At 37.4% G+C, this 21,717-nt stretch overlaps 1 protein-coding gene across 2 annotated transcripts in view; it reads left to right on the plus strand.

Annotated features, from left to right (window-relative positions):
- The first annotated feature begins 3,739 nt into the window (after nt 1–3,739).
- Nucleotides 3,740–21,717, plus strand: part of IL7 (interleukin 7) — a 59,292-nt gene continuing 41,314 nt past the window's right edge. For both annotated transcript variants that reach the window (XM_045454817.1, XM_045454819.1), the window contains exons 1-2: nt 3,740–4,033; nt 10,007–10,140. In XM_045454817.1, the coding sequence (XP_045310773.1) occupies nt 4,024–4,033; nt 10,007–10,140 (144 nt within the window). In that variant the 5' untranslated portion in view covers nt 3,740–4,023. The remainder of the gene's footprint in view (nt 4,034–10,006; nt 10,141–21,717) is intronic.

A 21,717-nucleotide genomic window follows, 5' to 3' on the forward strand; every position in this document is an offset into this window, starting at 1 on the left:
AAGTCTAAGTTAAATATTAGCAACTTGAATTTAGCATTATGGTAAATTTGATTCAGGAATACAACAAGAAAAAAATATGACCATGTAAATAGACGCTCAGCAGTCATTTGATAAAATTCAAAATCCATCCTCAAGCTCAGGCTTGAAAATAAAATAGATATGATTTAGAATTATAGGTTGTCCACTTACACCTATTTTTCCATCAGACAGGTAGATTAACATTTTTTAGATTTTAGTTTCACTAATTTTTAAAATGGGTCTAGATTGCCTTAACCCTTATTTGAAATACATCTCATCCTTTCCTTTTCATAGCATTCTTTATCTTTGAAGTCATACATTTAACATACATTCCCCCCCTCCCCAGATTGAAACCACCTTGAAGACATGCATATATGTGTGTGCGTGACCAGTTACAGAATTTGCAGGGCCCAGCGCAAAGTGAAAATGAAAGTCCCCTTATCCAAAAATAATTAAGAATTTCAAGACAGTGACTGCAGAGTATTAAATTAAGCAGGGAGCCCTTCCATGCATAGGCCCCTGTGCAACTGCACAGTACATATAAGGCTTTATGTGTGTGTGGTGAGTCTGTGTGTGTGTCTGTGATTGACATATGTTGAGTATTATGCCTGGAAAATTAAGTCATAGATACCTCAAAAAATATCCATAGACAGGGGTGCCTGGGAAGCTCAATTGGTTAAGCATCTTAATTCAGCTGAGGTCATGATCTTGCAGTTCACGAGTTTGAGCTCCATGTCTGACTCTGTGCTGACAGCTCAGAGCCTGAAGCCTGCTTTGGATTCTGTATCTCCCTCTCCTCTCTGCCCCTCCCCCCCCCAAACTAAAATAAAAACATTAAAACAAATTTTTGAATCCATAGACAGAAAGATAGCTAGCATTCAGATCTCAGACTATAAACAATAGTCATATTAAGTTGGGTAAAAAGTAGTTCATATAATTAATAAAGAAAATGTTTTCAACTTTACCACAAACTAACTAACTTGACTGAAGATTGTAGAACAACTAAAAAGACATTGATTAACCTTTAACGATTCTCTCTTTAAGTAGACATTCATATCGTTTTATTTCAGTTCTTTCTATTATATTGTTTAAATCATTCTGAGATGATGTCTTCCCTCTTAATATTTATTGATTGTAATTTATAAACTGTGTACTATTTTGTTTCCATGGTGATTTTTCTGCGCGATTCATAGATTCTATGAGTGAACATTATAGTAACCACTCCATTTCTCTAGTTATAAAACGTGAGCATATAAAAAAACATAAAATGTTTAATCCTTGTCCATCTGTTTGATAAAAAATAATGTTCAGCTTATCAAAATATCAACCACTGATTTAAGACTTCATTTTGGAATTTTTTCCAAACAGTATTTATTCTCTTATACACAGAAAAATAATAACTTGATGTAGTCACAATGTATCCCTTTTCATATATCAATAGCAATTTCAAATTCTTTATGAATATTTTCTTCAGAGGGATTCTTTATATTTGGGGCCAAAATTTAGTGAGGAATTTACATGTCCTCTCCTGGAGCTCTACATAATTTCCCTTCATGATTCCCCAAAGTTCATTTATGCACAAGCCTTTATTCTGCCATGTTTTATGGTGACTGCATGAAAAAGGAAGACGGATTTCCTCTTGAGCAAGTTATTGATGAATGCTCTTTTATTTGTCCCTGAAAAGTTTTTTTTTTTTTTTTTTTTTAAAGGTGTAGGCTATGTGCAATTGCATACCTCAGTGGTGCTATCAGGGATTTTAAATTTATAAATGACCAATCTAGGCGTGTTCAGTTACAGAATTCATTTTTAAAAGTCACTCCAGCCTCCTGTTTCTCCACTCCCCACTTGCCACTCTAGGTTCCACTCAAATGGAAATACTTGGCTTTTTCCACCCCATTCTGTCTCCTGATCTCTATTGCTTCCCTCCGCTCTTCCTCTTTTCTTCTATTTCCCTCTGCCTTTATGTACGTCCTCTTCATGTGTGTTCTCATTCATGCATTTTCATACAATTGTTCTCTCTCATTCTGTCACTCACTTCCTGAATGCCTGTGTACTGGGTACTGTTCTTCTAAGTGGATGTAGGCTTGGCTGGGCACAGGAAAGAAAAAGCTTGGGGAGCGTTGTGAGATGTGCAGCAGGGAAGATCAGAGAAGGCAACAGTATCCAGATCACCCTGAACCTGGAGGGCTCGGTACACAGTGGGAAGTGGCCAGAGGGTGACCACAGAAGGTGGCATTGTGGAAATCAAATATCCTGCTGCTGTGAGGAGAGTGAAGGAGTCTTCAGCAAGGGTGAAAGCTGGATGATCCCCTAGACAGCAGGGTTTTAATGATCGGCCCATAGGCAATTCACATAATGGATAGATTGGTTCAGGGTTCATTTTAGAGGTAAAGTTGACAAGACATGCTTATGGATTGGATGTGAGAAGTGAGACTAAAAGAGGAATCAGAGATCCAACTGTCAGGCTTGAGCAACTCTGTCTCACTCTCTATTTCACAGTTATTCTCTATTTCTTTCTCCCTTCTTTCTTTTCCTCTTTGTTCACACTGTAATAGACTCTGGAAGGTTCACATCCCTACTTTAGTTCCTGCTTAAGTCTCCATTTAGAACTCAGAAACTCCAGAAAGCTTTCCTGAGGTCCCTACAGTGGGGAATAGACACACCCACATGATACCTGACCCTGCCTCCCTCTTGGCACCAATCTCTACACTATTCACAAGGATCACTAACACAGAGTTTGCAAGCATGAACTCTGAGTCAAAATACAGCAGGTTTGTGCCCAAGCTCTATTACTAACTAGCTAAGTGAACTCTAGCAAGTTACTTAAGGAAGTCTCTGTTCCCACATCTGTGAAGTGTAGATAAGAAAATTGTCTACTCAGAGAAAAGTTTGCATGAGAGGATATATATAAAATGCTTAGTACAATACTAGTACAAAGCAAATGCTAGATAGATGATAGCCATTATCATCATCATTATTGTCACTTTACAGTACCCATCTTCTTTTACGCAGGGTTCCTGCCGAATATCAGAAAACAAATTCAAACAGGAAATAGTAAAATAATTCAGGCTTAGAAAAACACACTAACTCTTCAGTAAAACACGGTAAAAATGGATAGTATGATTTATTGGCCAATTCTGACAAATGTATACGTGGAAGTCATAGTCGGGTTCAAACATACCACTTACCAGATTAGATGCACCCACAGGATTATTTTTCTTTGAGGTCTCACCTGGGCAGGTGCATCTACAAACCACAGGGCAGAAAGAGACTGATTACAGAGGTTGAGGGGCTGAGGGCGTGACCCTTTTAAACATTCTTTACTTCCTTCCCCCCCACCACCACCACACCCGCCCCCTCGCCCCAAGACGTTTTGGCATCACTACATCCGTGGCGACGCCTCCCTTGTGGCGTAGGCTTGCAATAGCCCAGCTTTCGCCCTACACATTTGCGGCTTCCGTGGACACATTAGCAACCAACGCTTTTAGATCCCAGTCGCCTATCTTTGCCAAGGCGGTCAGAGGTCATTTGGAGAGTGTTTTGCCTCGAATGGTTCTCATTCAGAAGGCCATCTCATTCCTTCTGTGGTGCTTTGGAAATTCGCGCCCTCCTCTGGTCCCGGTTCAGGTGCACAGAAACGTCTGGGGGAGGACGCAGGTGCTCAAGAGAGGTGGGGCGGTGAAGGCGCCCGAGTGGTGAACCCAAAGATCGAACCTGCAGACCCAGCGCAAAGTAGAAACTGAAAGTACATTGCCGGCTGATCCTACGGAAGTTATGGGAAAGGCAAAGCGCAGAGCCTGGCCGTGGTGTGTGCCGCCCCCCTTGGGATGGATGAAGCAGCAGGCGCGGCGTGGGTGAAAGGAACCAGCCGCAGAGACCGCCCTACCCCGCACGCGCTCCCAGCAACTCCGCGGAAGACCAGGGGCCTGGCAGCGACTATGGGCGGTGAGAGCTTGCTCCTGCTGCAGTTGCGGTCATCATGACCACGCCCGCCTCCCGCAGACCATGTTCCATGGTAAGGACTCCTATTCCAGGCGCACCGGTTCGCGCGCCCTGCACGCCCGGGGACTCCAGGACGCTTTGCCGGGCCCGGCGCCCAGGCGCGTCCGGGAACAGTCCAGCCTTGCACTTTGGACCTGCCGAGAGCACTGGCTCTCTCACAGGCAGGCGTCAGCCGCGCCTCAGTACCCTGGCCCACAGCCACTTGCACTTGGGACTGCTGCTCCTGGCCGGCTGCGAGAAGCCGTCCCAGACGCCGGCTTTCCGTCCCGAGCCCTAGAGCTGCAGCCTCGGCGCCGCTCAGCGGTGGCAACCAGGTCTCAGAGGTAGCCAGTGGCTCGCCGTCAGTCTTCCCGAGCCAGCGCTGTCCTCGGTCAACCCGGCTCCCAGCCCGCCCTTCCCGTGCTCCTGGCGGCGCCCAGTTACTCACAAGCGCCTGGAGAGGGGCGAGTACCTGGGCTCCTGTAGCTCCGTACTCTCTAGAGAAGTGAAAGCGAAGCTCCCACGGGACGCGCTTTTAAACCCTAAAGGGACAGGTCTCTGGAAAACCCCGTTTCGCCCCCTCAGTGAGGCTGGGAGTTTCCGACTGGGGCTGTACCTCGTGCCCTTTGCTGGGAAACCGAGTCCTTGAGCTGGCACCGAGAAAGGCGAGTTTCGGGTTTTTGCTTTTTCCTATATGGGTACTCCTTGGAGGAGGCAGGATTAAATAGGCAAAAGTTCAAATTCTAGACTTTTGCTAGGATCCGATATATTTTATTTGTGCGGACTACGGACAGAGAGTAAAAAGGACAAGAGCAGAGCTGAGTCGAGGGACCGGGATTCCGGTGGCAGCCATATGGCCAAAGAAAAGAGCCAGAAAGTTTACTGGAAGGGGAAAAAGGAGAAGACGAGATGTGAGGGGCGAAGATCTGTTGAGGGAAATTAGAATGCTTTATAGTGAATACTTCCTCAAGCAAAAAAAGACGGGTGGGGGAGGGTGCGGGAAGTAGGGAGCAGTTTGCTCTTCCGTTTGATGCCTGGTCTGTGCGCTTTCCAGGCTACACCGTTAGATCAAAGGAGCCTTTCCTTCCTCTCTCGTAGGTGTTAAAGAATCAAGAACTGGCATAGCGAAGAAGTACCAGATCAGTACCAAAATAAAGGGGGTTGTGGGGATAGAGTGTGGAGGACAATTATGGAAAAAGATTTGTAATGGGTGCCGTCCAGAAGTTCAGCATAGAATTAGAAATTAGGTATATCCCTGCCTTCCTTACAATGCCATGGATCGCCTGCAATTCTTTCTTTCTTATTGCTCTTGGTTCTAATCCCTGCATCACCTCTGATTTTAAGTGGAGAGGTTACAAAGAGAAAAGAAAAGAAATGGAAGCTAGGGTATGCATTATTAACAGGGAGATTTATTTCCTGAAGTGTATCTATATTGTTCATTTACCATAAGGTATTATTAGCAAACAATAGAATAGAAAACTGAACTTCTCATAATAATGTGTGGCTTTTGCATTTTGTTCCAAGAGATTTCACTAGAAGCTTAAGGACAGAGTTACTGTAAAGAGGGTTTTTGTTTTGTTTTGTTTTGTTTTGTTTGTTTTTTGTTTTTTTGCTATTTGTTTTGGGGGTTGAAGTCGTTGAGACCCTACTATGTGGTCCTCAACTGTGCTGTCTAGTTTAGGTAATGTAATCATATTTGAGGGGCAAAAGTGGAATAGTAATAAAGACAGGGAACCGAGAAAGATGAGAAAGCCTGAACAGGTACACGGGACAATCACACATGGTACCGCATTGATATTTCCATATCTGAAACAAAAATGAAAAGGCTATTTTATAGGACCAAGTTACATGTCATATTCACACTCATGCACTTGAGATTATTTTCTAGGATCTCACCTCTGACACATAACCTAGTGTAACAAGAACAAATATTTAGTGTCTGTTTTCTGAAATAAGAGTGTATTATGGTACGGTATTTCAGAGCTTGGCCAGGAAGCACCTTAGTGAGGTTCATGTGGGAAAAGATGGGTTTTTGTACATTCCCCCTAACTACACACACACACATTTTTTTTTTGTAGGAAGCAGTGTAGCTCGGTGGCTAAAAGCTGAGTTTCTAAATTCTTCACTCTTCACAAAGTTTCTTTGTTCCTCAGATTCTCTGTCTGCAAAACTGAGTAACTGGTAGTACTTACCTACAGAAGTGGTTATGAGATTAAATGAAATATTGTATGCAGTATCATAGGACAGCTGCAGAAATGTCTTTAAGGGTTTATTATGGGATTTGTGGATAGAGTTTACAGTGCAATCTTAATATTGGCTGTGGCAGATATTAGATTTCTTTAGCTGAAGCTAGTCAAACTTATGTTTGTAATCTTAATGAGATGATTTCCATACAGCAGATGGTTTTCTGTTTATTAATTTTTTGTTTGCTTTATTGCACCAATTTGCTTGCGCCAGTTGTTCATATTAAAGGCAAGTCTTATATATTCAGAGAATGTTTTCTGTTTCATCCTGAATGTCTTTTGAGTACTTTTTTTTAATTCCCAGTGAAAATGGGTCTATGAAATGTTATAATGGATATTAAATAAGCACTTATTGGTCTTAAAGACTGATGAAAGATTGGATTTGATACACAGTAGAAACTAATTTTTTCTAAGTTTATTTATTTATTTTGAGAGAGAGGGCCACAGAGAGAGAATCCCAAGCAAACTCCATGCTGTCTGCACAGAGCCCGACTCAGGGTTCAATCTCATGAACTCTGAGATCATGACCTAAGCAGAGATCCTGACCTGAGCCAAGATCAAGAGTCAGACGCTGAAACTACTGAGCCACCCAGGCTCCTCTGTAGAAACTAGTTTTTTTATGTTCACTTTGACCCCATAACTTATACAGCTGAGGATTGAATGTATTATTTGGCTTAAATTAAAAACCAACAAGAATTTTTTAGACAGTCATCATTCTGGTTTGACCAAATTCCCTACTGAAAACAAATTCTACAGTTTCAATCCCTTAGGAAATCTAAAGACAATTCCACAGGCCCAAGCTTGCCTTGCATTATTCCTTATGGTTTGTCTTTTCTGTAACCTGAAGAAAAGTTCAGGGTTGGGAAAAGGGTGCATATCTATGTATAACCTGAAACAAAACAGAATAAAAGCAGAGATTGTTTCCTGTTGTGACAGCGATGTCAAAAGCATGCTCACACGAGGCAATATTAATATGTTTACTCTCTATATGGTGTGGAGAAAAGACTTCAATTGCAGACCAAACTGCAAATTGTTAATTCGAGAGGTGGGAACCTGAGAGATGTGAGTCTGAAGCCCTGGGTGTATTTGCAGTATTGTCCAGAGGTGATGTCAAGTCTAAAGAAATGCCTTATTTGGATGGCCAGGGGGATTCTTAGAATTACGGTCCTTGAAAGTTGAATGAGACATTGAGAGATGATTTAGTCTAAAGATTTCCTTTTACAAGTCAGTTAAACGAGACTTAAAAGATGCTGTCATTCAATCAGTCTCACAACACGTTGTCATACAACCCCTTGTCAGAGCAAGACAAAACCCCCAAGTCTCCATACTCCAAACCCTCTGTGTTTTGTATTGCTCTAGTCCCTCTGGAGCTAAGCTGTTTAACAACAGCAACAAAAGACACTCTTTACAGACAAGGCAAATTATGTTTCAGAACTGAGAAGTTAGTTGTAGTACATAAAAAAGACTGAGGTTTCTACCAAGCCATCATTGAAAGCCCTGATAAAATGTCATTCAATGAATAACTGAATTGATACGAATTTGGGGAGCACTAATTACTGAAAGTTAGGGTGAAGAGGACACAACACATACTGCTCATAGAAGGTAAAACGGCCTCCTTTATTAAAACATGAAAGGTGGACGTTTGAAATAACATTCATGTTAAATAGTAAAAATGTCTCTTTTTTCACTAGTATTTAATTATTTTATTATATTCCCCCTAAATTGTATGCTGTATAGCTTCTCCTTATCATCTACTCTTTCCAAATACCTTTGGGACACCTGTAAAACGACAGAAAAAATGAAATTTGGCTGTATGCAATCTATACAAATCCAGTATATTTAGTGAATAAATAGCAATTGATTATTGTTTGAGAATCTTCAGGATGCAGGAACATTAGTACAAGAGAGAGGCAAAGCTGTGTAATATTACACAGAGATGGGTTTCATTCAGAGGACTAATGTAATTACATGTTATTAAAAGATTATGGCCATTTCTGATAAAATGCTGGTGAGGCAGTAAACTCAGATTAGAATCTGGACCTGGGACCTACAATCTGATTTTTACAAAAAAAAATTTGCAGGACTCTTTTGATCTTTACAGATAATGTATGTAAGGTAACAAAGTGCTTGGCACATGATAGGTACTCAAAAATAACTATCGTCATCATCATTATTCATCTCCTATGTGAATTTTGCCTGAACGCATATAGACACTTAGCGGCAGAGCTATGAATACATTACGTGTCTCATTTTCCTTCTCTTACCTTGTCAAGTGTCCATGATATATGAAGATGAGATATAGGATTCATATTTGTTGTTACACCTGCTATTTAGCCCAGTTCCACTATTTGTAAAAATCTGGGTCACTAATAGCATATAATTTATTGGGGAGTGCTATTGATTTTTATATGACAGATAATGATATAATAGATGATAATGTTATTGGGAACTTTATGATGTATTTAACAGTGTTTAGATTGTCATAATATTAGGTCCTTGGGTTCCAAGGAGTATTGTTTGTAGTACTACTCAGAAAAGGCACAGATGTGAAATGTCTTGCAGTCAACAAGTACAATTAAACTTCATTTGGAAATTCACAGGAAATATATTGTCAACTTAGGTCAAAAGTTTGCAGAAAGATGCAAACAAGACATTTTCACAGGCTTACGAAGAATAAGTCTGTATATGACCAGATTTTAATGTCTCTGGGAATAACTGGCTTTCCATCAGTGCATTATTACTGTCTGAAATGATAACCATTTTTAATTTCATTCCTTTTGTTTAGACGATTGTCTCTAACTGGGAAGGCTTACCCAAAACAGATATAAATCATTAGCTAACAGGGTGTGAATTTATTTATTGGGTTTTTTTTAACATGTCAAGAAGCTAGATAGAACTGTGTTTGAAGAAAATAGGAGTCTCTGGGCACTTAGAAACCGAAAAGGTAAAATGTCAAAATATAAATGCCAACTTTGTCACAGTTCTGGGAAGGGTAAACCCTTTAAGGTCCAGTATTAAAAAGAAAGAATGTAATTACAGTGCAGAACCTTCTGCACTGCTGCCTCCAGAAGCAGCTGGATACCTGGGCAACCATCAAGGTTTACATAAATATACATGCCACAAATCATAAAATTTCAAAAATTTTTAATTTTTTTTTTACCTATAGTTTACTTGTTTACCTGTAGATGCTTTTTTTTTTTTGTAGAAATGTTCAACATAAACTGAAATTGAATAAACTGATTTATACCCTAGAGTGTTTTTCAGAGGCAAAGAGGCTGCTTTCATCATGCCTGTTCGGCACTTTTCCAAAGAGAAATTTTTAAATAAAAAAGTAAAAGAAATCTGAACTCTAAAATGTAATCTTACTTTGGCTGTTACATAATATTGAATTTTAGGGTTCTTCCCACACTATCCAAAAGCCAAGATGCATTTTAAAAACTTACTAGAAATAAATGGTCAGTCTGGGGTGCCTGGGGGGTGCTGAGTTGGTTAAGCATCTGACCCTTAATTTTGGCTCAGGTCATGATCTCACAGTTCGTGGGATACGCCCCATGCGGAGTTCTAGCTGAGAGCTTGGAGTCTGCTTGGGATTTTCTCTCTCTCTCTCTCTCTCTCTCTGCCCCTCCCCGGCTTGTGCTTGCGCTCTCTCTCAAAATAAATTTAAAAAGAAAGATAGAAATGGTCAGGCCAATTGAAACAACACAATCAAACTATATAATATGACATATAACATTTAGCTTATTCTTACTCACTGTTCAATTTAGTTTCTTTTAGGTATATCTTTGGAATTCCTCCCCTGATCCTTGTTCTGTTGCCAGTAGCATCATCTGATTGTGATATTGAAGGTAAAGACGGAAGAGAATATCAGCACATTCTAATGATCAGCATCAATTACTTGGTATGTGCTTGTTTGTTTTTCTCACATTTTAACAGTTTTATATTCAAGTATCCATCTGTATTCCTTGGAAGAAAGTGGAATAACTAAAGAGCAAAATTTAATGAGCTACTAAGTACATATTTTTATAGTTGGCATCATTATATCCTTTTAAAATAATTCCTTAGCAGACCTTCAGATTCCCACCACTATCCATTTCAGCCCAGTTCCATTCACTACTAAATTTCTTATAAGCATAATTTAGCATAACTATCTGCATTTCCTCACTTCCTGATGACAGTTAGTCACTGTAGAACACTATAATAGAAAAGGGAAAATAACAGAATACAACATTAAAACATTATCATGAAAAGAGATATATAGTTATTTTATCTGACTGTGTGTACATGCATATGTATTATACAGATATTTTTATACCCATGTATATAAGTAACTTGCTGTGAATTAATTTTTTAATTTACTGTGGACTTTTTTTTACAATATATTTTATATTTTAGAGAAGTTTTAGGCTTGCAGAAAAGTTAAACAGAAAGTAGAGAATTCCCACGTACTCATTCTTCATCTGTACAATTTCCCTTATTATTAACATCTTACATTTGCGTGGTACATTTGTTAAATTGATGAACCAATATTGATACATTATTATTAATTAAGGTCCATAGTTGACATGAGGGTTTACCTTTTCTGTTGTCCGGTGCTTTGGGTTTTAACAAATGCAGTATCACGTATCCACCATTACAGTATCAGAAAATAGTTTCAGTGCCCTTAAAAATCCTTTGTGCTCCACTGATTCATCCCTCTCTCCTTCCCTCCACTTGAATCCATGGCAATCATCAATCTGCTTATGGTCTCTATAATTTTGCCTTTCTAGGATGTCATATAGTTGGAATCATGCAGAATGTAGCTTTTTTAGACTGGATTTTTTCACTTGGCAATGTATGTTTAAGGTTACTCCATGATTTTTTTGTGTGTAAGTGTTTGGCTTAATAGCTCGTTTCTTCTTTTGCTGAATAAAATTCCATTGAATGGATATACCACATTTGTTTCTCCATTCACTGATTGAAACACATGTCTTGGTTGCTTCCCATTTGGGGCAATTATGAATAAAGCTTCTATAAGCATTCATGTACAGGGTTCTGTGTGGACATATGTTTTCAATTCATTTGGATAAATATCTAGGAGAGTTATTGCTAGATCATATTGTAAGACTGTCTTTAGTTTTATATAAAACTGTCAAAGGGTCCTCCAAAATGACTATACCATTTTGCATTTTTACCAGCAATGGATGAGAGCTCCTGATGCCTCGTATTCTCACCAGCATTTGGTGTTGTCAGTGTTTTTAATTTTAGCCATTCTAATAGGTATGTGATGGCATCTCATTGTTGTTTTAATCAAGTTCCCTAATATCGTAACATGTTGAACATCTTTTCATACGTTTATTGCCATCTGTACATATTGATCGATGAAGTATCTGAACTCACATCTAAACTGACATCTTAAAAATATTAAATCCTATTGTGAAATATCTTTCCATTTATTTAGATCTTTCTTTGATTTCTTTCATCAGTTTGATATTTGTCCTCATATAGATCCTGCTTACATTTTCTCTGATCTGTATCTAAGTATTCCATATTTATGGTGTTATTGTAAATAGCGTTATGTTTTGAATTTCAAATTCCAATTGTTCATTGCAGATATGTAGGAAAGCAATTGACTTTTGTATATTATCCTTGTATCCTGAAACCTTACTGTAATCACTTTACTAGTTCCAGGAGGAAAAATCCTTTGGGATTTTTTACACAATTATGCCACCTACAAAAAATGAATTTTTTGACAATTTAAGAGCTATATCAACATAATCAGATGTGTTGATTTAACAGATAATCAGTTCTTGAAGCCCCAAATGGCAAAGGAGAACCCTCTCAAATGTTCATGAGTTGGGAGAAATTGTCTAATCTGCCCCCTCCTGCCATTCCTTATCATCCTCTCCACATGCTTATACTAAAGTAGCACGTGACACATAGAGAAAATCATTGTTCTACCTCTTAGAGGGATATGGGAAATTCAAGATAATATTGAACAGGGACCACAGAGGTCCCTGATTTTTCTCATTGACAAGGAAAAAAAAATGTACACTAAATGGTAATTATATCATTTTATATTTCATTCATTTTTGACACGACATTTTCTGCATTAATGCTACTAAATTAATGTTTTTGAGTCAAGATAATGTTTTTATTAAGTTTTATTATCTGGGCAAGGAATCAACTAGTATTGGTCCTACATTTATAAATAACTATTATGTGTGTAAAACTGCAAAAAAAGAAAAAAATGCTACTAGCAATCCAAAAGGAGAGTTTTATCTACCAGATTCATAGCACATTTTTCCTGGAAATTTAGAGGAGCTTATCTCATTAAACCACACAGCAGCAACAAGAACAACAGCAGCAGCAATGATGCTATTTAAACAAAGCAAAATATGGCTACTCTTCTTAAGAGATTAATTCACAAGACATGGAAGAATGTATGAACTAATCAATTCCAGTGAATAGTGCCATGATAATCTCGAGAAAGCTGTTTGTAAATGTGAGGTGATAAATCAGAAGGAAGGAGAAAGAATTCACAAAGAATTATTCATATCAACATGAAGACTATTCATTCACTCAGTGTGTACTAGACGCTTTGTGGACATTACTGGGTTTGAGTCTCAGGGACACCATAATAATACTAATATTTACGAAATGTTTGTTATGTTCCAGGTGCTAGCCAAATAAACAGTATGCCTATAAGAAAGGTGCTTTTATCACATTTATTTCACAGAGGAAGAACCTGAGGCTTGGGGCGCCCAGTTTGTGTCAGAACGCGGATATGAGCCTCTGCTGTTAACCAGCACACTCACCTGCCTCTTGATAGCAATATCTGTGTTAGTGTATTCATGAAGCAAACATCTATTTGGAGCCTGCTATTATGGAAAACCTTTCTGTAGGGTGAAGTGGTGGGGGCTTCAGGGTAGATATAATGATGGACTAGGTATGGACCCTTTTTTAAAGAAGCTTTCATTTGGTGATGGTTAAGTCTTGGTGTGAAGTATGCAACTTGCATACTTCATATGGAGCGACTGCCATACTGTCATTCAAAACAAACAGACTGGTTGCGAGCTAGATTTGGGAATCAGAAGATATAAGCTGGGTTCTCTGAGGAGGAGAATAGATTAGCGTGGCCCTAGGAGAGAGACCATGCTGTGGGATAGTGCACTGATCTCCAGACTTTAGACAGTACACTCGTTAGTAAAATTTTTGGAGCCTGCACTACAAATACACATTTAGCATTTATTTACATATTAGAGCATTTCATAGTATCTTTTTCATGCATTAAGAAAGATATATATATATATATATATGTATATATATATATATATATATGTGTATCAGAAGAAAATTTACAAAGGATGAGATAAAAACCACATGTAGATAGGATTTCTAAAATTTTCTTCCCACACAGCAGTGGAATCCCAAGCAGGCCCTGCACTGTCAGCACAAAGACTGATGTTGGGCTTGAACTCATCAACCTTGAGATCGTGATCTGAGTCGAAACCAAGTCTGACGCTTAACTGACCGAGCCACCCAAGGTGCCCTCACATACATTATCTTATTTGAGCTTCACAATACCCCTATGAGGTGATAATAATAATAATAGTAATAATAATAATAACTAATACAAATACAAGGTTTGCAATGTGCCAGTGCTGCTGTGAGCACTTTCTGTGTATCAACTTATATGATTCTTAAAACACCTCTAGTAATGGGGAAACTGAGACCTGGATCACATAGGTAGAAAGTGGCAACACTGGAAATCAAACCCCAGCAATCTGGTTCCAGAAAATATACTCATTATTGTGAGGAAAAACAGAAAATAGCTCTGCTATTGTTTTGGCTATTTCAGGTCCTTTGCAATTTCATATGAATTTTAGAGTCAGCTTTCAATTTTTAGGAAGAAGTCAGTCAAGAGTCTGATAGGGATTTTGTTGCACCTGCAGATAAATGTGAGGGCTTTGTCTTTTCAACAATGCATAACAGTGCTTCTGATTCATGAACACATGAACATGGGATGATTTTCATTTTATTTAGATCTTCAATTTCTTTTAACAAATATTTTGTATTTTTCAGACTGTAAGCTTTGAGCTTTTTTTGTTAAATGTATTCCTGGGTAATTTATGTGTCTTTGATGCACTTGATATTGTTAATGGGATTGTTTTCTTAATTTCATTTTAAAATTGTCTGTGGTTCTTAACCCAGTACTCCTTGTACACTTACCTAAGTTTATATCTTATTTCCCCATACTAGTCAGTAAGTATCTTAAGGACAGTTTATGCTTGATTTATCTTTGTATCCCATAGAATGTTTAACAGAGTGCCTTGCATATAGCAGTTTTTCATAAGTAACTATATGAATTATAATAATATATGATAATAGTAAATGAATTCAAAATCAGTACCATAAGTTAATGAGAACCCAGACCTTGTTTCAAATAGGCTAGAAGTCTCTTTACTTGAACATCTGTTTCTTTGGAAATTTTTTATGAATCAAATGTCAGGTACCTTCCTGATATTCAGTCTGAACTAGTTTGAGATGGTGAATACTGTTGTGTTTTTTCCATAAAAAAATATTTTGCCTAAACATGATTCATATGGTTGAGTTACATAACTCTTACTCACCAAAACAGAGGCTGATAAAAAATAAAAAGGCTGCTAGATATGGTCACATACTTTCTAGGAATGAGTCAGTCTGATTATAGGCACATGAAGGACTGTTCTTTATTGTAAGTTATTAAGTTATAAAATGTGAATAGGTGATAACTGGCTTTACAATTTCCAATGTCCTTAACTCCATCTCCATCTTTATTTGAGGGGCTTTCACGGATTCAACTTCCGTCTTTGCATACATAGATGGCCCTAAGGTTTACACCCCTTTCATAAGCTTTAGCACCATTTAATTTAAATATCAATTAGAAGTCTTTACTCAGATGTACTGTACTGGCACATCATGCATAATAGAAAACTAATTATCATCACTTTTCACCTGTTCCCGCTTCTACATTCTCTATCTTAGGTAACATCATTTGCATTTGCCCAGTCTATCAGTGTTGAAAGCCTGGAATTATCCCTGGCACCCTCACTCCTTCATTTCATCCATCACAGATTATTATACCTCCTTAACACCTGTTTAAGTCATTCATCTATTGACTTCCACTAGTATAATTTTAGATCAGGCAGTCCTCGAACATCATTGTGATGGCTTCCATAGCCATCAGGAGGTTCCCCGCTGTATGATCTCCCCGCCACCAGAGTGCATCTGTCCTCTTTGCTGGCACTTTGTTATCTTTCCATAATTCAAACCTGATACACTCTCTCTCCTTTTCAAAAAGCTCTTTAACATTTAAAAATCTCTCTCACCTGATACCTATTAGACTTTGATCTTGCATTTCATTTCATTGGTTTGCTGATAAAGGTAGCCAAGAAAATAAATGATCAAAGTCTTGTCAAACATTACCTTATAAACATGTCTAAATATGTTTAAAAACTGTTATTAACAGAAGAAAAAAGACTTAAAGGAGCTACAGTAAACCTTAAATTAGTTCTTTTTGTATCAGATTATGCTAGAAGATAAATTCTCTGTGTATATAATTTAGCAGTCTGACTGAATCAGTTGCAATTTAACAAGAGAAGTTAGCTTTTAAGAGGCCAGTCTTTTTGTTCTATTAATGCTTTATTTTAGTTATAAAAATAAAATCAAAATACACTAGTTCAAAGACAGATTTTCTGAGTGGATTTTAAAAAAAAAAAAAAGGAAAAAAAAAGGCCCAACTATATGTTGTGTACAAGAAACATACTTTAAGTATAAAGATATACATACACTAAGAGTAAAAAGATGGAAGATGATATGCCATGTTAACACTAAACAAAAGAAAGCTGAAGTAGCCATGTTCATTTCAGGCAAAGCATGCTGTAAGGAAGATTATCAGTAAGGCATTAAATAATAATAAAGAGGTAAATTCTTTAGGACAGCATAACAATATTTAACGTGTATGTGCCTAATAACAGCATCAACATTTGTGAAGCAAAAACTGGTAAACTGCAAGAAATAGATACATCTGTTATTATAATTGAAGACTTCAACACCCCTCTATCAGTAATTGACAGATTCAGCAGCTAGAAAATCAGTAACCATATAGTTGAACTGAAAAGCACTATAAAAAGTGGACCCAACTGACATTTATAAAATACTTCATCCAATAACAGCACAATACACATTTTGGGCAAGGTCACATGGAATATCATTGGAATATCAATATCCAGGTCTGAACATATTCTGGGTTTAAAACACATCCTAACAAACTTTTAGCATATAGAAATCATGTGAAGTATGCTCTCAAACTAAAACATAATTGTAATTAACCTGGAAATCAATAACAGAAAGATAGATGGAATATTTGGAGTTTAAACAACATTTTAGATAACATATAGGTCAAAGAAAAAGTCTCAAGAAAAATTTAAGAATATTTTGAACTAAAGAGAAAATATACATTACCAAATTTGTTGGACACAGTGAAAGCAGTACTTAGAGCATTGAATTCATATATTAGAAAAGAAGAAAGATGTAAGTCAGTCATTTAAGCTTCCATATTAGGAAAATAAAAAGAGAACAAATTAAAACTAAATTAATCAGAAGAAAAAAGATAATGAGAATGAAAAAAGTAATTCAAAACAAGAAATCAATAGAGAAAATCGGTGAAATCAGAATCTGGTTCTTTGAAAAGATCAATAAACTTGGTAAACTTTTCTCTAGCCAGGCTAACCAAGAAGATAAGAAAGACACAAATTACACATATTAGAAATAAAAGAAAGGACACCACTACTAATACCATGGATATCAAAAGGATAATAAAAGAATATTATTGTGATGGTTAATTTTATGTGTCAGTGTGGCTAGGCTATAATACACACCCATTTGGTCCAGTAGCAGCATAAATGTTGCTGTGAAGGTATTTTTTAGATGTCAACATGGAAATCCATAGACAATGAAGAAAATAGATTATCGTTCATGATGTGGGTGATACTCATTTGTTACTGACTGAATGTCTGTATTCTACAAAAATTCATATATTTAAGCCCTTAACCTCCAATGTGATGATCTTATTAGGAGGTGGGACTTTGGGAGGTAATTAGGTTCAGATGAGGTCATGAGGGTGGAGCCCCCATGATGGGATTAGGGCCCTTAGAAAAGCAGGAGAGATACCAGAGCTTTCTCTCTCCACCATATGAGGCCACAGTGAGATGATGGCTCTCTGCAAATGTGGAAGAAAGTTCTCACCAGGCACCAAATTGACTGGCACCTTTATTTTGGACTCTCCAGCCTCTAGAACTGTGAGAAATAAACATCTGTTGTTTAAGTCACCCAGTCTATGGTATTTTGCTATAGCAACCTGAGCAAACTAAGACATCATTCAATGTTCTGAAGGCTGTAAGAAAAGCACTGAATTCTCCCGAAGAAGAAAGAATTCTGCTTTCAGACTCAAGACTACAACATCAACCTCCCTGGGCTTCCAGCCTACTGGCCTATCCTGTAGATTTTGAGCTTGCCAGCCCCCAAGATCAAATCAGCCTATTCCTTAAAATACCACCCCCCATGCACACACACCTCTTTCTTCCCCTCCCTCCCTCACTCTCCCTCCCTGTCTCTCTCTCCTACTCCTTATCTATCTATCTATCTATCTGTCTGTCTATATCTCCTATTGGTGGTTCTGTTTCTTTGGAGAACCTTGACTAATACAATTATGAACAACTCTATGGACACAAGTTTGATAATTTTGATGAAGGCACCAGTTCCTTAAAAGACACACATGATAAAAACTCACACAAGAAGAAATAGATGACATGGATAAGACTGTATTTATTAAAGAAATTGAAAAATAATTGATAACTTTTCAGAATACAAAATGCCAGATCCAGATGGTTTCACTGGTGAATTCTACCAAACATTTAAGTAAGAAAGTATATCAGTATTCTACAAACTCTTTCAAAAACAGAAACAGAGGGAATACTCACCAACTTGTTCTATGAAGCCAGTATCACCCTAATACCAAAATCTGACAATGACACTGCATGACACGAAAGCTGAAGGTAAATATTTCCATGAACAGATGGGGAAAAAATACCTTAACAAAACATAAACAAATTAAGTCCAATGATGTATTAAAATAATTAAACATCATGACTATGTGGGATTATTCCAAGTATGCAAGTTTGGGTCAACATTTGAAAATCAAAGTAATTTATAATATCAACAGATTAAAAAAAATCATGATCAATAGATGCAGAAAAAGGATTTGACAAAATCCAACAGGGATTCATTACAAACGCTCTCAGAAAACCATGACTAGAAAATAATTTAAGCAAACTGATAGAATTCATTTGCAAAAATCCTACAGGTAACATCATATTTAATGGTGAGAAATCAGATACTTTCCCTTAAGATTCAGAACAAGTTAATGATGAAGGGTCTCCTGAGTGGCTCAGTCAGTTAAGCAGCTGACTCTGGTTTTGGCTCAGTGGTGAGTTTGAGACACATTAGGCTTTGCACTCACAGCACAGAGCCTGCTTTGGATCCTCTATCTCCCTCTCTCTGCCCCTCCCCCACTCGCACTCCTGCTCCCTCGCTCTCTCTCTCTCTCTCTCTCTCTCTCAAAAGTAAGATGTGGTATGTATATGCAATGGAATACTACTCGGTGATGAAAAATTAATTCTTGCCATTTTTAACAACATGGATGGAACTGGAGGGTATAATGCTAAGTAAAATAAGTCAGAAAAAGATATCGTGTTTTCACTCATATGTGGATCCTGAGAAACTTAACAGAAGTTCATAGGGAAAGGGAAGGAAAAATAAGTTACAAACAGAGAGGGAGGCAAACCATAAGAGATTCTTAAATACAGAGGGTTGATGGAGGTGCGGAGTTGGGGGGGGTGGGGAAAATGGGTGATGAATATTGAGGAGGGCACTTGGGATGAACACTGGGTGTTGTATGTAAGTGATGAATAGTGGGAATCTACTCCTGAAGCCAAGACTACACTGTATACACTGTATGTTAGCTAGCTTGACAATATATTATTTTAAAAAAGAAGAAAAAAAGGTTAAAAAATTTTAAAAGGACAAGTTAATGATATACCGTCTTATCACCCCTGTTCAGTATTATTCAAGAAGAACTAGTTAATACAATAAAATAAGAGAAAATAAAATATACTCAGGAGAATTAAAATGGTTTGTGTTTACTGGTGACATAATTATCTTCATAGAAAATTTAGAATAACCAAAAGAGCTCCCAGAATTAATAAGCAATTACAGCAAGGTTGCAGGTTACAAAAAGACAAAAGACAATTGCTTTTTTATATACCAATAAATGAACAATTGCATTTGAAATTACAACACTACTTACATAAGCATAAAAGAAATTAAATACTCATGGATATATCTAATAAAATATGTATAATATCTATATGAGAAAAGCTATAAAACCCTAATTATCAAAGAAATTGAAGAAGAACCAAATAAATGGAGATTTATTTCATGTTCATGGGTAGGAAGCCTTAATATTGTTAAGATGACAATTCTTCTAACTTGATCAAAGCATTTCAGTCAAAATATAACAAGTTATCCTGTGGATCTCTGATTCTAAATTCACATGGAATGTCAAAAGACCCAGAATTGTCAACACAATATTGAAAAGGAAAACACAGTGTCCTGACATTGTCCAAACTCAGGACTACTATAAACCTAGAGTAATAATAGCAGTGTGTTATTGGTGAAATAATAGACTAATCAGTAGAACAGAATAAACAGCCCCAAAGAAACCAACACTAATATAGAGAATTGATCTTTGACAGAGGATCAAAGCCGATTCAGTTGGAGAAAGGATAGTCTTTTCAACAAATAGACCTTGTAGCTTTGACAAAAATTGACTCAAAGTAGAAAGCAGTCCTAAATGTAAAACACAAAACTATATAACTCATAGAAAATAAAATAGGAAAAAAAATCTAGGTAAACTTGAATTTGGCGATAACTTTTTAGATACAATACTCAACAGTGCAACCCATGAAACAAACAAACAAACAAAAAACTGAGATTGGACTACATTAAAATTAAATCTCTGCTGTGAGAAAGACACTGTTAAGAGAACGAAAAAACAAGCCACAGACTGGGAGAAATATTTGCAAAACACATATCTGATAAATATCCAAAAAATCATTAAAACTCAACAATAACAACAACAACAACAACAAAAACAAAAACAACCTCATAAAAAAGAGGCAAATACTGGACTAGACACCTCACCAAAGAAGATAATACACATAGGAAATAAACATAGAAGAAGATGTTCAAGATCATGTCATTAGGGAATTGTGAACTAAAACAGTGAGATAGCACTACACACCTGGTGAATGACTAAAATCTGTCATGACTAAAATGACTAAAAACAGTCGCACATCAAATGCTGACAGAGATGCAGCGCAACGAGCGCTCTTATTCATTACCAATGGGAGTGCAAACTGATACAGCTATTTTGGAAGACAGTTTGGCAGTTTCTTACAGAGTTAAACATAGTCACACCATGTAATCATGATTCTAAGTAGTTACCCAAATAAGTTGAAAATGAATGTCCATGCTAAAACTGTCATGTTAATGTTTATAAAGGTTTTGTTTATTCATAATGGCCCAAAATGGAAGCAACTACATCATCCTTTAACAGGTGAATGGATAAACAAAGTGTGGTACGTAGATTCAGTGGCATATAATCAGTGATAAAAAGATACAAGCTATCAGGCCACAAAAGGACATGACGTTATCTTAAATGCATATTGTGTAAAAGAATTCAGTTAAAGGGCTACATACCTTATGATTCCAAGTATATGCCATTCTAGAAATGGCAAAACTATGGACAAAGTAAAAAGATCAGTGGTTGCCAGGGGCTGGGGAAGGAGGAAGGTAGAAATGAATGGGTGATGCACAGAGTAATTTTCGAGCAGTGAAACTATTCTATATGACACAGTAATGGTGGATACATGACATACATTTGTCAAAATAGACTTTATTCCATAAAGAGAGAACCCTAATGTAAACTGTGAACTTAAGTTGATAGGAATGTAACCATACTGATTCATGAACTCTAACAAAGATACCACACTAATGCAAGACATTATTAAAGGGGAAATGATGGATAGAAGGAGTGGATATATTTGAACTGTGTCCTTTTTTCCAAGTTTTTCTGCAAGCCTAAAACTGTTCTAGAAATAAAGTTTATTAAGGGGCGCCTGAGTGGCTCAGACGGTTAAGCATCCGACTTCGGCTCAGGTCGTGATCTCGCAGTCCGTGAGTTCGAGCCCCACGTCAGGCTCTGTGCTGGCAGCTCAGAGCCTGGAGCCTGCTTTGGATTCTGTGTCTCCCTCTCTCTCTGTTCCTCCCCTGCTTGTGCTCTATCTCTCTCTGGCTCTCAAAAATAAATAAATGTTTTAAAAATAAAAAATAAAGT

The sequence above is a fragment of the Leopardus geoffroyi genome, chromosome C3 (assembly GCF_018350155.1).
Source record: "Leopardus geoffroyi isolate Oge1 chromosome C3, O.geoffroyi_Oge1_pat1.0, whole genome shotgun sequence".
Classification (NCBI taxonomy): domain Eukaryota; kingdom Metazoa; phylum Chordata; class Mammalia; order Carnivora; family Felidae; genus Leopardus; species Leopardus geoffroyi.